General features: G+C 37.5%; 1 protein-coding gene across 6 annotated transcripts in view; it reads left to right on the top strand.

Moving 5' to 3' along the window:
* DYNC2H1 (dynein cytoplasmic 2 heavy chain 1) overlaps positions 1-15,070 on the top strand; it is a 339,419-nt gene that overhangs the window by 139,235 nt on the left and 185,114 nt on the right. For all 6 annotated transcript variants that reach the window (XR_005359403.1, XM_038536341.1, XM_038536343.1 and 3 more), the window contains 4 exons: positions 266-400; positions 1,846-1,989; positions 10,086-10,175; positions 14,993-15,058. Coding sequence is in view for 5 of the 6 variants with exons in the window: in XM_038536341.1 (XP_038392269.1) it covers positions 266-400; positions 1,846-1,989; positions 10,086-10,175; positions 14,993-15,058 (435 nt within the window). In the remaining variant the exon portion in view is untranslated. The remainder of the gene's footprint in view (positions 1-265; positions 401-1,845; positions 1,990-10,085; positions 10,176-14,992; positions 15,059-15,070) is intronic.

Below are 15,070 nucleotides of genomic sequence, written 5' to 3'. Positions count from 1 at the left end.
GTATTAAAATATAGCATGAAATTATGACTTAATAGGTAACTTTAAGTTTTTATTTTTATTAGATTGATAAAGTTAATATATATACAGTGCTTTGAAATAGTATATAATAATTTTCTATATCATTCTTATATAAATGATGAAATTCTTTTAAAGTAATAAGTTTTTATGAACATCATCAGTAATGAGAGCTAATGTAGTCTTCTTTTAATTGGTTATTTTAACATGTATGATAATGTTCACATTATTTTATTAATTTTTGCTGCAGACACTTGCCACATCCCAAGGGAATATTTTGGAAAATAAGGATTTGATTGAATCTTTGAATCAGACGAAAGCAAGCAGTGCACTTATTCAGGAGTCACTTAAAGAATCTTACAAACTCCAGATTTCCCTCGATCAAGTAATTATTTCCTTTTTTTGTGGTCTTCTATCATGTTCTCTTAAGCTGTTATGTTAATATGATTAAACAGTGTAGAATCAAGACTTCAGGGGAATGACAGATAGAAAACAAGAAAGCTCCTGAGAAACACCAGAGCTGTGGGTCTGATCCTGCTGTAGAGAGGGCACTGGGATGCGCAGCGCATCAGGAATATGGCCGGCCGGCCTCTGCTGACTTGTAAAGTTCTGGAGCTACAGTTCTGTACTGAAGTTGAGAGTGTTAAAAATGAGTGTTATGAGCATCTGTGCCATTCCTAGAATGCTTTAAAATTAAAACATGTTAAATATATTAAGTAAGAGTTGTAAGTATCTTCTCCATTAAAAATACTTTTCTTCCCTTAAAATGCTATGGCTTAAAATGATTTTTGCCTTTCTTTTGATAATTCCTTTTGCAAAATTCTCACCCAAGTTGAAAATGATACATATTTTCATCGCCTACATCCTAGTGATTGTACCTTGCTTGAAGACAAACAGACGCCCAGACAGATTAGTGTTCCTCTGAATTTCCAGGCTACAGCCTGACCAGGGTACTTACTGAAATCCTTTCATTCTTTGCCAGTCATCTCAGTGACCTGTTCATGTTTTCCTTTCAGTATTTTTCAGCCCTTGCCCAAATTGTCCACTTACATGTTATCACTTTCTCACTTGGGAAAGTGTTCTGTTGAAACCAGAATACGAGCAGATTAATGGACCGCTTCTCATCCATCACCTGGTTGTCTCTGCCAGGGATGAGCTCGGCAGGTGTGGTTATCTGTTATTTTCTTTTTCACTGCACAGGATGAACTTCCTGGCCTTCTCCTTCTGAGCAGGCATCATTGAGTCACACACGTAATGTTACCAGCATCATGTTTGTGATCCTGGCACTTGGATCAGAATGACTCTCAGAGTCCTGTTCAAAACCTGAGGCCACTTACCTGTAGGATCTCTTCTTTACTCATCCTTTACACCCATCACAGCAGAAGGCCTGTGCCACTGGCTTATTCTGTGCCAGCGTTGAACAATGCCAGGTGCTTCCTTACTTGATGTGGAAGTTACAGTCTCTGGTCCCCCGCATGCTAGACTCAGGATTGTCATTCCCTCCTCCGCAGGGGTGCCATGCCCTTGCGTTACCCGAAGTGGCTCTCTCTTGAAATATAAAATTGTGTCATTTGTACTTGCTCATGATGGTCCACCTGTGAACCACTCCTACTTCTGTAATCTGGGGTTTAGAGAATTATTTAAATATATCACCCTCAGGTTTATAAGAGTAAGAAAAACTAGATGATATTATCCCTCTTAGTTACACAGTTCTAGGATTGGTTGTCTTCACCTATTGTGTGTACTTAGAAGTGATAAGAGCACAACACTGGGAATGGACTGGTCTGTAGGGGGCAGTAACACGCTAGCACTCAAGTGTTTTTCCCACAGGAGCGGGACGCTTATCTGCCACTGGCTGAGAGCGCCAGTAAGATGTACTTCATTATCTCCGACTTGTCCAAAATTAATAACATGTACCGCTTCAGTTTGGCTGCATTTCTCCGACTTTTCCAGCGTGCTCTGCAAAACAAACAGGTATGCTCTCCATTACCCTGTGGCTAGGACTGAGGAACACAGATCACTTGACTAGGTACTTATTTATAGTAATAACTTCCAGAGAAAACTGGTTTAGAATCATATTTCAGAAGACCACATGTAACAACCTAAAGTTCAATTTGCCAACATATAGCATAACACCCAGTGCTCATCCTGTCAAATGCCCCCCCTCAGTGCCCGTCACCCAGTCACCCCACCCCCTACCTGCCTCCCTTTCCACCACCCCTTGTTCATTTCCCAGAGTTAGGAGTCTCTCATGCTCTGTCACCCTCACTGATATTTCCGACTCATTGTCTCTCCTTTCCCCTTTATTCCCTTTCACTATTTTTTTTTTTTATATTCCCCAAATGAATGAGACCATATAATGTTTGTCCTTCTCCGATTGACTTATTTCACTCAGCATAATACCCTCCAGTTCCATCCACATTGAAGCTAGGTATTTCTGTTTCTAATGGTTGAGTACTATTCCATTGTATACATAGACCACATCTTCTTTATCCATTCATCTTTCGATGGACACTGAGGCTCCTTCCACAGTTTGGCTATTGTAGACATTGCTAATATAAACATTGGGATGCAGGTTTCCTGCCATTTCACTGCATCGGTATCTTTGGGGTAAATCCCCAGCAGTGCAATTGCTGGGTCGTTGGGCAGTTCTATTTTTAACTCTTTGAGGCACCTCCACACAGTTTCCAGAGTGTCTGTACCAGTTCACATTCCCACCAACAATGCCAGAGGGTTCCCCTTTCTCCACACCCTCTCCAACATTTGTTGTTTCCTGTCTTGTTAATTTTCACCATTCTCACTGGTATGAGGTGGTATCTCATTGTGGTTTTGATTTGTATTTCCCACTTGATGGCCAGTGATGCGGAGCATTTCCTCATGTGTCTCTTGGCCATGTCTATGTCTTCTTTGCTGAAATGTTTGTTCATGTCTTTTCCCCATTTCATGATTGGATTGTTTGTTTCTTTGCTGTTGAGTTTCATAAGTTCTTTACAGATCTTGGATACTAGCCCTTTATCTGATAGGTCATTTGCAAACATCTTCTCCGATCCTGTAGGTTGTCTTTTAGTTTTGTTGACTGTTTCTTTTGCTGGGCAGAAGGTTTTTATCTTGATGAAGTCACAATAATTCATTTTTGCTTTTGTTTCCCTTGCCTTCATAGATGTATCTTGCAAGAAGTTGCTGTGGCCAAGTTCAAAAAGGCTGTTGCCTTTGTTTTCCTCTAGGATTTTGATGGAATCTTGTCTCACATTTAGATCATTTATCCATTTTGAGTGTATCTTTGTGTATGGTGTAAGAGAGTGGTCTAGTTTCATTCTTCTGCATGTGGATGTCCAATTTTCCCAGCACCATTTATTGAAGAGAGTGTCTTTCTTCCAGTGGATAGTCTTTCCTGCTTTGTCGAATATTAGTTGACCATAGAGTTGAGGGCCCATTTCTGGATTCTCTATTCTGTTCCATTGATCTATGTGTCTGTTTTTGTGCCAGTACCACACTGTCTTGGTGATCACAGCTTTGTAGTACAAGCTGAAATCTGGCATTGTGATGCCCCTGGCTGGTTTTCTTTTTCAATATCCCCCTGGCTCTTTGGGGTGTTTTCTGATTCCACACAAATCTTAAGATGACTTGTTCCAACTCTCTGAAGAAACTCCATGGCATTTTGATAGGGATTGCATTAAATGTGTAAATTGCCCTGGGTAGCATTGACATTTTCACATTATTAATTCTGCTAATCCATGAGCATGGAATATTTTTCCATCTCTTTGTGTCTTCCTCAATTTCTTTCAGAAGTGTTCTATAGTTTTGAGGGTATAGATCCTTTACCTCTTTGGTTAGGTTTATTCCTAGGTATCTTATGCTTTTGGGTGCAATTGTAAATGGGATTGACTCCTTAATTTCTCTTTCTTCAGTCTCATTGTTAGTGTATAGAAATGCCACTGACTTCTGGGCATTGATTTTGTATCCTGCCACTCTGCCGAATTGCTGTATGAGTTCTAGCAATCTTGGGGTGCAGGCTTTTGGGTTTTCTATGTACAGTATCATGTCATCTGCGAAGAGGGAGAGTTTGACTTCTTCTTTGCCAATTTGAATGCCTTTTATTTATTTTTGTTGCCTGGTTGCTGAGGCTAGGACTTCTAGTAATATGTTGAATAGCAGTGGTGAGAGTGGACACCCCTGTCTTGTTCCTGATCTTAGGGGAAAGGCACCCAGTGTTTCCCCATTGAGAATTATATTTGCTGTGGGCCTTTTGTAGATGGCTTTTAAGATGCTGTGGAATGTTGCCTCTATCCCTACACTCTGAAGAGTTTTGATCAGGAATGGATGCTGTATTTTGTCAAATACTTTCTCTGCATCTAATGAGAGGATCGTATGGTTCTTGTTTTTTTCTCTTATTGATATAATCTATCATGTTGACTGCTTTATGAGTGTTGAACCAGCCTTGCATCCCAGGGATAAATCCCACTTGGTCATGGCGAATAATCTTCTTTAAATTTTTTTTTTTAACTTTTTTATTTATTTATGATAGTCACAGAGAGAGAGAGAGAGGCAGAGACACAGGCAGAGGGAGAAGCAGGCTCCATGCACCGGGAGCCCGACGTGGGATTCGATCCCGGGTCTCCAGGATCGTGCCCCGGGCCAAAGGCAGGCGCCAAACCGCTGCGCCACCCAGGGATCCCTAATCTTCTTAATGTACTGTTGGATCCTATTGGCTAGTATCTTGTTGAGAATTTTTGCATCTGTGTTCCTCAGGGATATTGGTCTATAATTCTCCTTTTTGGTGGGGTCTTTTTCTGGTTTTGGAATTAAGGTGATGCTGGCCTCATAGAACGAGTTTGGAAGTATTCCATCCCTTTCTATCTTTCAGGACAGCTTAGTAGAATAGGTATTGTTTCTTCTTTAAACGTTTGGTAGAATTGCCCTGGGAAGCCATCTGGCCTTGGACTTTTGTGTCTTGGGAGGTTTTTGATGACTGCTTCAATTTCCTCCCTGGTGTTTGGTCTGTTCAGGTTTTCTGTTTCTTCCTGTTCCAGTTTTGGTAGTTTGTGGTTTTCCAGAAATGCGTCCATTTCTTCTTGATTGCCTAATTTATTGGCGTATAGCTGCTCATAATATGTTTTTAAAATCGTTTGTATTTCCTTGGTATTGGTTGTGATCTCTCCTTTTTCATTCGTGATTTTATTAGTCTTTTTTTTTTAATAAGGCTGGCTAATGGTTTATCTATCTTAATTCTTTCAAAGAACCAGCTCCTGGTTTTGTTGATCTGTTCTACAGTTCTTCTGGTTTCTATTTCATTGAGTTCTGCTCGAATCTTTATTAACTCTTTCTCTGCTGGGTGTAGGTTTTATTTGCTGTTCTTTCTCCAGTTCCTTGAGGCGCAAGGTTAGCTTGTGTATTTGAGTTTTTTTCCAGGTTTTTGAGGGATGCTTGTATTGCGATGTATTTCCCTCTCAAGACTGCTTTTGTTGTACCCCAAAGACTTTGAACAGTTGTATCTTCATTCTCATTAGTTTCCATGAATCTTTTAATTTCTTCTCTAATTTTCTGGTTGACCCTTTCATCTTTTAGCAAGATGCTCTTTAACCTCCACGTGTTTTAATTTCTTCCAAATTTCTTCTTGTGAATGAGTTCAAGTTTCAAAACATTATGGTCTGAAAATATGAGGAGACAATCCCAATCTTTTGGTATCGGTTAAGACCTGATTTGTGACCCAGTATGTGGTCTATTTTAGAGAAAGTTCCATGTGCGCTTGAGAAGAATGTGTATTCAGTTGTGTTTGGGTGTAAAGTTCTGTAGATATCTGAAATCCATCTGGTCCAGTGTATCATTTAAAGCTCTTGTTTCTTTGGAGTTGTTGTGCTTAGAGGATCTGTCATTTGCAGAAAGCACCGTGTTGAAGTCTCCCAGTATAAGTGTATTATTATCTAACTATGTCTTTACTTTGGTTGTTAATTGATTGATGTACTTGGCAGCTCCCACATTAGGGGCATAAATATTCATGATTGTTAGGTCCTCTTGTTGGATAGATCCTTTAAGTATGATATAGTGTCCGTCTTCATCTCTTACTACACTCTTTGGGATATACTTTAATTCATTGGATATGAGGATGGCTACCCCTGCTTTCCTTTAAGGGTCATTTGAATGGTAAATGGTTCTCCAACCTTTCATTTTCAGGCTGTAGGTGTCCTTAGGTCTAAAATGAGTCTCTTGTAGAGAGCAAATCGATGGGTCTTGCTTTTTTCTCCAGTCTGAAACCCTGCACCTTTTGATGGGGTCATTAGGCCCATTCACGTTCAGAGTTACTACTGAAAGATATGAATTTAGTGACATCATGATACCTATTCAGCCCCTGTTTTTGTGGATTATTTCTTTGGGCTTCCCCTTTCTTTTACCGAGTCCCCCTTAATATTTCTTGCAGAGCTGGTTTGCTGGCCCCATATTCTTTAAGTTTCTGCCTATGTTGGAAGCTCTTTATGTCTCCTTTTTTTCTGTATGAGAGCCTTGCTGGATAGAGTATTCTTGGCTGCATGTTCTTCTCATTTAGGACCCTGAGTATATCCTGACAGCCCTTTCTGGACTGCCAGGTCTCTGTGGAGAGGTCTGCTCTTAATCTAATATTTCTCCCCATATAAGTTAGGGATCTTTTGTCTCTTGCTGCTTTAAGGATTTTCTCTTTATCTTTGGAATTTGCAAGTATTAAAGGTTGAGGTGTTGAACGGTTTTTATTGATTTTAGGGGGGATCTCTGTATCTCCAGCATCTGAATGCCTGTTTCCCATCCCAAGTTAGGGAAATTCTCAGCTATGATATGTTCAGATATGCTTTCTGGTCCTCTGTCCCTCTTGGCGCCCTCTGGAACCCCAATTAAACATAGATTTTTCCTTCTGAGGCTGTCATTTATTTCCCTTTACCTTTCCTCATGGTCTTTTAATTGTTTTTCTCTTTTTTCCTCAGCTTTCCCCCTTGCCATCAACTTGTCTTCTATGCTGCTCACTGTTTCTTCCACTTCATTAACCCTCATCATTAGGACCTCCAGTTTGGATTGCATCTCATTTAATTGATTTTTAATTTCGTCCTGATTAGATCTGAATTCTGCAGTCATGAAGTTTCTTGAATCCTTTATGCTTTTTTCCAGAGCCACCTATAGCTTTATAAGTGTTCTTCTGAATTGGTTTTCTGATACTGAATTGTAATCCAAATTCTGTAACTCTGTAGCAGAGAGTACTGTTGCTGATTCTTTCTTTTGTGGTGAGTTATTCTTTCTAGTCATTTTGCTCCGTGCAGAGTGGCTAAAAATGAGTTGTATTGTTCGAAGCGCAAACTCTTCTCTCTATAGCATTCCAGCTGTTCTCTCATTAAATCTCAGGTTGAATTCATAGGTTTTCAGGACATTTTAAAGGTATCTAGGTAAGTTGGTGGGGACAGGTGACTTGGGGACTCTAACTCATCTGCCTTCTTGCCTCGCCCCCTCACTTAAACTGTATCTAAAGAAACTCGCTCTTTGATTGTATTTTATGTTCTTAAACTATCCCAGTGTGACAGTCTTAATGGAAATGATTTAAATTCTGAGTACAAATTAATAAGGAATAGATTATCATTAATATGGTATAAAATCAAGAAATTGTCTACATAATCTCATTACTTTCAGAAAACAACATTTAAAATGTCATTGTTTGTGTCATTTGAGGCTCTACCGTGTGCTGGGAATCCTTTTTGTTAGTGGGGATATAGGAGTGTCTGCTTTACCAAGTTTGTGTGCTTAGGAGAGGGAAGCATATACTAAAGAATGTGAACTGCCTTACGCAGAAGATGTCACACTGTCTTGAAAATTAGCATTCATAGATTTCATACAACTTTCATGCCGTGAATAGAAACCCACACAACATTTTTGAGAGACAGTGAGGCTACACAGTATGGGCACTGTGACCATGTGGTATGTGGACATTTTCCTGATTATCTCTGCTGAATATACGATTATCCCCAAACCTGGCAGATCGGACAGTGTCTCCTTATGCTCGTGGTTTCTGTGGGTGGTTGGGTCAGGGCCCAGCAGAGATGACCTACCACTGTTTCACAACATCTGGGACCTCAGTTGGGACTGAGGGGAAGAGATGGAGAGGCAGGGAGGAGGGTAGCTCTGCTTGCGCATCTGGTGCCCGCTCTGCTTGCGCATCTGGTGGAGTGCGGGTGGAGGGGGTTCGGTGAGGAGGACTACAGCCTGCACCTCGCCACACAGTGTAGTGGATTTCTGGTAGGACATCTTGGGGGCCAAAACTGTATTCCAGGCCGTGAGGCAGAAGCTTTTGTCACTTGGCTGGGACGGTATCACCCATGCTGCATGCCATTTGGTGGAAGTTGACACAAACCTACCCATGATCAAGAGGTTGGGGCGACATCTTCCCTCTTAAAGCAGGATCGCAGATCATGTGGTTATGTTTTAGGACAGCTACACATATTTATGGTTTACATTTTTTCCAGTGTTTTGCTTCTCTAGTTTTTTCTTGGTTAAATTTCCTAGACTTGGATGACTGGGACCAAAGTGCACATTTGTAGACTTGCACACAAATTCCGTCTTGCTACCTTTGGAACGTGCTGTTGGCGAATTAAACGGAGGCAGTTGGAGTGCTTTTCCATCTGTATCTTCACTAACATTGGATTGTATATCTATCTTTGAATAATTTTTGCATTAAAAGTTTCTCATAAATTAGTACAGAATTAGAAGTTCATTTTAAATTCCTTCTTATCCTTTAGTCAGAAAATATTCATGTTAAAGGTCAGTGACTCTGCAGGAATGTGAGAATTGATAAATAGGTGAGCAGTTTTGCCTGAACCCAGTGAGAACGTTGGTTATTTTTTGTTCTTTACAAAAGTCTGTAGCTTAGGAACTATTGGGCTTCGATAGTATGTGTAAGCATGTGGTGTGCACATGTGTGTTTGGTTTTATTTTAAAAAGCAATATAATCTTAAATATGTAGAGTAAAAAACCTGCTCTGCAGTGTCTTAGAAATCTATTAGATTTTAGGCTATGTACTCTTTCTCACAAGAGAGCATCTTTTAGTGGATCCAAGGCTCATTTCACATGCGATCTTTGTTAATAAACATAGGGATGAAGAGGATGTCCGGCACATGAACTGTAATGATGAGCTCTCTCATTAGAACGTTCTGCTCATGGGCCGGCCCAAGCTTTGGTGCATCCGTGCCACTGCCCGAGGTTTTGTCCCTGGGGCACATGTTGCACTGCTTATCCTCGGTGGATTTCTCTAAACTGTTAACATTGTTTTACTAGATTTTTTTCTTGTCAGTTATAGACTTAAGGTAACAAGAAAATTTAGCCTAAACATTATATCAGAATTGAACTTTTTCAAGGCGTGTGTCCTGTCCTTCTCATCTACCTGAGGTGAGATATAAAACTCTGTCACTCTTAGGGAATAGTCCAGCGATGACAGCTTCCTCCTGTTCATCTACCAAACCTTTCTGCAATCAGCAAGGGAAATAGCTGTTAGGGATATTTTTCAAAGCACAGTGATCCTGTACAATGGAAGTATGAAAACAGATAAGAAAGTAAAGGTGGTATGATTTCTTAAACAGCATGTACATCAAAGTTATTGTTCATCCTTAGTTATGGAAAGCATGGTTTAAGTTGCTTAGGCTCTTATAATGAAAGTGAGAACATTCAGTATTAGCTGGTTCTGGTCACTCTGTTTTGAGGCTGGATGGATCATTGTACTAGTAATGAAATGGGATTCATCCATACTAATACATTATTTTTAATGCTGTTAGGTATCAGAGTGGTATCATCAAATTCATTTCATATTGTATTATTGGAAATGGACTGTAATTTTCATTCATTGAAAGCCTTCATCCGTTAAAGAAAAATACATCAAGTATTTTTATCGTAGTAGTATACAGATTTAATGCACTTAACCTGTTTGATCACTTGAGTTGACAAAGATAATTATTCCAGAATCAACTTTGAGTCTGAAGGAACAGTTTAAAAGTGCGATTAAGCAATGTAGTGTCATTTAAATGTTTATAAATTTCCTAATGATTTTTCAATTTTCAAATGTAATCTAGGATTCTGAAAATACAGAACAGAGAATACAGTCACTTATCAGCTCATTAAAACATATGGTCTATGAATATATATGCCGTTGTCTGTTTAAGGTAAGAAATACTATTTTTTCATGTGTAAGATACTACCTATACTTTGATTTATACAGTATTAGAGTTAAATTATATAACCCTTTACCTACTAGAAAGGTATTGAAATTGACATTTCTGAAACTTTCCCTGAATAATGTCCATTGCTAAGTAGAACATCTTATAGCCTTCCAGGAGGTGGTTGGGAGGGAGAAGGATGACATGCAAATGAGAGCATGCCCTGGGTGGTCCAATGTGGCTCTGAACACCCAGCAGCCCTTGACGCAGGACATTATGATGGGTTGTATAGGTCATTTTCTAGCTGGGGTTTCTCCGCCTCAGGACTGTTGACATTTTGGGCCACAGTAGGATTTACTGTGGCGGTCTGTTCAGTAGTACTTCCTTCACATATTTGCTAAAATCAAAAATGTCTTGACACTGCCAATGTCCCTTAGATTGAGGACAAAATTGGTTCCTATTCCTGGCATTAGGAAGCAAACTAATGCCTGATCCTGAGTTACAAAATTTGTCACAGACGTCTTCACATTACGAGGGCTCCCAAGGAATATAAAATGAAATGTACTTTAAAAATTTTTGAATATTATAGAAAACAGAAGCTTTTCACTTAGGAGTTTGGTTTTTTTTTTTTTTTTTTTTTCAAGTACCAGTCTTTGGGTTTGGGTTGAGATAAGTTGAGGAAGAGCTTTGTAAAGGCAATTAACTATGTGAGAGAAATAGTGTTAGTATGGCACAATTATGTAGGGTTCTTAGAAAATCTTTGAAGAGACACAGTTAATATGTTCTTTAGAAAGGGATAGTAGTGTTTATGAGTATAGTGACAATGTTGACGATCCTTACTTGAGACTCACAGACCTTTAGTCGGGCATTTCTGTAGGATGTTTCTTTAATGAGAACTGTGACGATACCTATATAGATCTGTGGAATGTATGGGTGTATTTTGGAGGTCTGATGGTTAGCCGTCCTAAAAATCACCTGTTTGGATCTCAGTTTTAACTTGTATACGTTGAGGAATTATAAGCAGATGATCTCAAAGTCCATTTTGTCCCAAAAATATTATGACCCTAGATAGATAAAAGGATGACATCTCTAACATTTGTGTAATATGTTACTGCACATAATACTTAAAAATGTTTATTACACAGACACAACTTAAAAATACTTTCTGAAAGCATTTCAAACTTTATGAAACTATATGCACATACAGAAAACTATGTAAAAAAAAAACAACCCTCCATTGTTTCTCCCCATTCTGATGCTTCACTCCATTGGAGTAAACCAGTCCAAGGCTTGATTGGTTCCTTCCAGTCCATTTCCTTTCTCTTCAAGTTCATGTGTGCAAATAAACTTTTTCTTTTCCTTATTACATATTTTGTTGTGTTGCATCTCTTTTATAGTGACAGGTCCTGAAGATGTTTCCATAAGTAGAATATACTAACCTCATTACTTTTAGTGCTTCTGTGGGATTCCATAATATGGTATGCTAGTTTATCTACTACTCTGTTGGTGGATATTATTGATGTATTTTTGCTATTATGAGTGACCGTGGTGAAATTCTGTAAATCTATCTTTATGTACATGTGTAAGTATTTCTATTCATTAAATTTCTTCATGGAAGAAGTATAATTTCTGTCCAAGACAAAATGCTTTCCAAACTTTGTTGAATATTATCAAATTGCCTTCCAGAAGTTTATCAGTTAATAATTTAACCCACAGAGTAATTAAAGTATCTCCTTCTTTGCATCCTTGTTTCCTTGTTTTTCTATTTTTCATTAGATTTATTTATTTTTTGATTGCTATGTTATAGATTTTTATGATTAGTTTTTAATGTAGCTTTAATCTCTTATTTTTCTAGCAAATATATTAAAGCGGCAAAGTTTCATTTCACTCACTCTTCTAATATATTTAATGCTTTTTTACTTTCCTTTCAAGACCTATACACTAAAATAGGCCATGATTTGTGAAAATATCACAGACCTGAACTTATTTTAAGGTGCCTCCAAAATCCTTATGGAAGTATATATGTTATAAATAAATATTATTCTTGAAAAGTGTTTAGGTGAAAAGATCAACTTTCATAAAGATTAATAGTGTATTAGGTATTTCCTGTTTCTAAACTATATATCTGTGCCTCTGCTTATATATTCTTATTTTTAGTAATAATACATTAGATATACTGATGAGATTTAAATCCTTATGTATTTTGTAATGTAATTAGGGGTAGATATAATACATGTTCAGTACCAAAATGATTTAATATATCAGTGAAGTTTAGTTAGGGTTACTTCTTTTAAGTCACATTATCTTTTAAAATACACGTAAGTTGGGCTACAGCCAGCATTTTATTGCATGGGAGGAGAGCTTGTAAGGTTGGACACTTTTGACATCATAGCGCCCAAGTGGAATTTTTTATTGCTTGTCTGGAGAGATACTTTTCTGTTGTGAACAACTTCACTCATTTTAAAAAAGCTATCATGTATTATTCTTACGACCTATTTTAATCCACTGATTAAATATCTGGTTTATAATATTCATATTTTTTCATCAGTAATATTAAAGTTATTCAATGTGAATTCAGCATTCTGTGGAGTTTCAGTATTGAATCACAATTCAGAAAGCACATTACTATTAAAGCAATGAGGTACATTATCATCTGACTTAGCAGGGAACCGATTTCATTTTTTAGTGAAAGAACTTGGGATTTTTAGCAATCAGCTTCACATTAAACTGCCTGCCAGTCTCTCTTGCTGATTTAGCTGTTGTATTGGTGACAGCAGTGTGACAGCAACAGACCCTTGAAACAGAGGCTTATTAATATTCACATCACAGCCAAGGGAAAGCAACTTAACCTGAAACAAAAAATAATTGACTTGTTTTGTAGCAGAAAATTTAGACTTTTAATAAACTAAAACAAATGGAGAAATGGAGAAAGCTGTCAAGCAGTTTCAGTTGAGATTATTGGTTTTGTCATTCTTCTTTTTTTCCCCAGTAGATCAGAAGTGTTTATTTCAGTAACCTAAGTATTTTGGACAATTATAGTATAAGGAGCATATTTAGTTCTCCCAGATCTTGGTTGGCCTCATGTAGGTCATTAGCATAAAGTGCACCTTATGTCATTATCTGTGGATGATGTCATGTGATTATATACTTATCCCTGAGGCCATGATGTTTTCTGGGACCAGAAAGCAGAGAGAAGGAGAGCCACTATTATGTATTTATGGACTGTATATTATGTGGCTTATTCTTTGCCAACATTTTGGAATTTGGCCTCAGTTAATAATCAACAGTTAGCCCACCGACCCCAGTGGCTAATCTAAGAATCATAGAATGGCAGGGCTTTGCCTTTTCTTAATTAACCCTAGAGACTGCATTATTTTTCCTTAGGTCAAAGGAAGAAATGGCTAAGATAAATGTAGTAATACTGTGTGTGAATTTGTGTGTAAATATATCTTAATCATTATTTCTTTACCTTAGATGAGAGATGCATTTTAAATATCCATTACCATGTGCATTAAGCATCTTAGTGGCTTATCCAGCCAGTTACTGTTCAACCCCAGACCTGAATTCTTTCTGATACCTAAGAACACTGCACATCTCCCGAAATGGCCATGTCTTGCTTTTTATATCTTTAAGTCACCTGGGAATTACTTCATACATATGGTAGTTGGTTGTAATGTTTTTCTCCCACACCTGAGTGGTGGCTGCACCTGCATAAATTTTTCTACTTTGAGATTTTTTTAGTCATTGCCTATGTTATGGTTGTGAACACATGGTTTTTATTTATTCACTACATAGGCATTTGTTGAGTACTTGCTGTATACCCAACATATACTTTTATAAAGTAAATTATTCTTCTGTATTGTATTATTCAAGACATTGAATCTTTCTGACAGAGGGGTGACTTTCTTGCATGAAAGATCACTAGCTGGTAATCTTTATAGCCCTTATGGTTACTCCGTGTGTAGATTTATAATCCTATGCACGTATTAGATATAAAGTGTTATTTTTAGTATGGGAGAAGCTGTATAAAATGCTTAAATTATAAACTAGTGGGAAATACAGTGCTTGAATAGATGTGGTTTTTTGTTGTTAATAAACATTTACTAATTTTTTAACAGAAATGACATAAGCTTATTTTAGAAAACTTATAAAATATAAAGAAAAATAAAAACCTATAGTTGTAAACTAAATCAGCTATAAAAATTGATACCACATTTCCATTTTTTTGCATATGTATATCCATATTGCTCCTCCTTCTATAATATGGGCTATGCTACATATTTTGAATATTATTTATGAAAAATTTTTGAACATTTAAGATTGTTTCAGTTTTTCCTCCATAACAAAAAATCTTGCAATAAATATCCTCATTTCTTATCTATGAATACATTTATCATCCCTTTGCATAACTTTTTAGAAATGAAATGTCTTGATTTAGGGGGCATATAGAATGTTTCGGATAATGTAAGCATACACATGACAAATAGAAGAGTCCTGATGTAGGAGGTTGATTTTATGAGTAGTGAGAATTCAGACCTCAAAATTGGATTTCAGGTACTTAAATAAAACTATTTTTTTTAAAGAGATGTGTATCATGACTAATATTTAGCATTTTTCTCTAAAACTTTGGGTTCTTTATCTTTCCCACCCAACTCGGAAGTGTTGCCCTGTGTAGGTGCTACCTGAACAGTCACATTTTATATTGATAGAAGTAAATAATTTAAAGATAGAACACAGATTTTGTGAACTGAAATTTCAGGACTAAGCTTTTCCAGAAACACAAGTTTAGAAACAGCAAGATAACATTTTATTATTCTTTACAGGCAGATCAGTTGATGTTCGCTTTGCATTTTGTTCGAGGCATGCATCCTGAACTTTTTCAAGAGAATGTAAGTGGAATA

The sequence above is a fragment of the Canis lupus genome, chromosome 5 (genome assembly GCF_011100685.1).
Source record: "Canis lupus familiaris isolate Mischka breed German Shepherd chromosome 5, alternate assembly UU_Cfam_GSD_1.0, whole genome shotgun sequence".
Classification (NCBI taxonomy): domain Eukaryota; kingdom Metazoa; phylum Chordata; class Mammalia; order Carnivora; family Canidae; genus Canis; species Canis lupus.
Note: the sequence above shows the minus strand (reverse complement) of the source record. Positions and strands in the feature narration are given on the sequence as shown.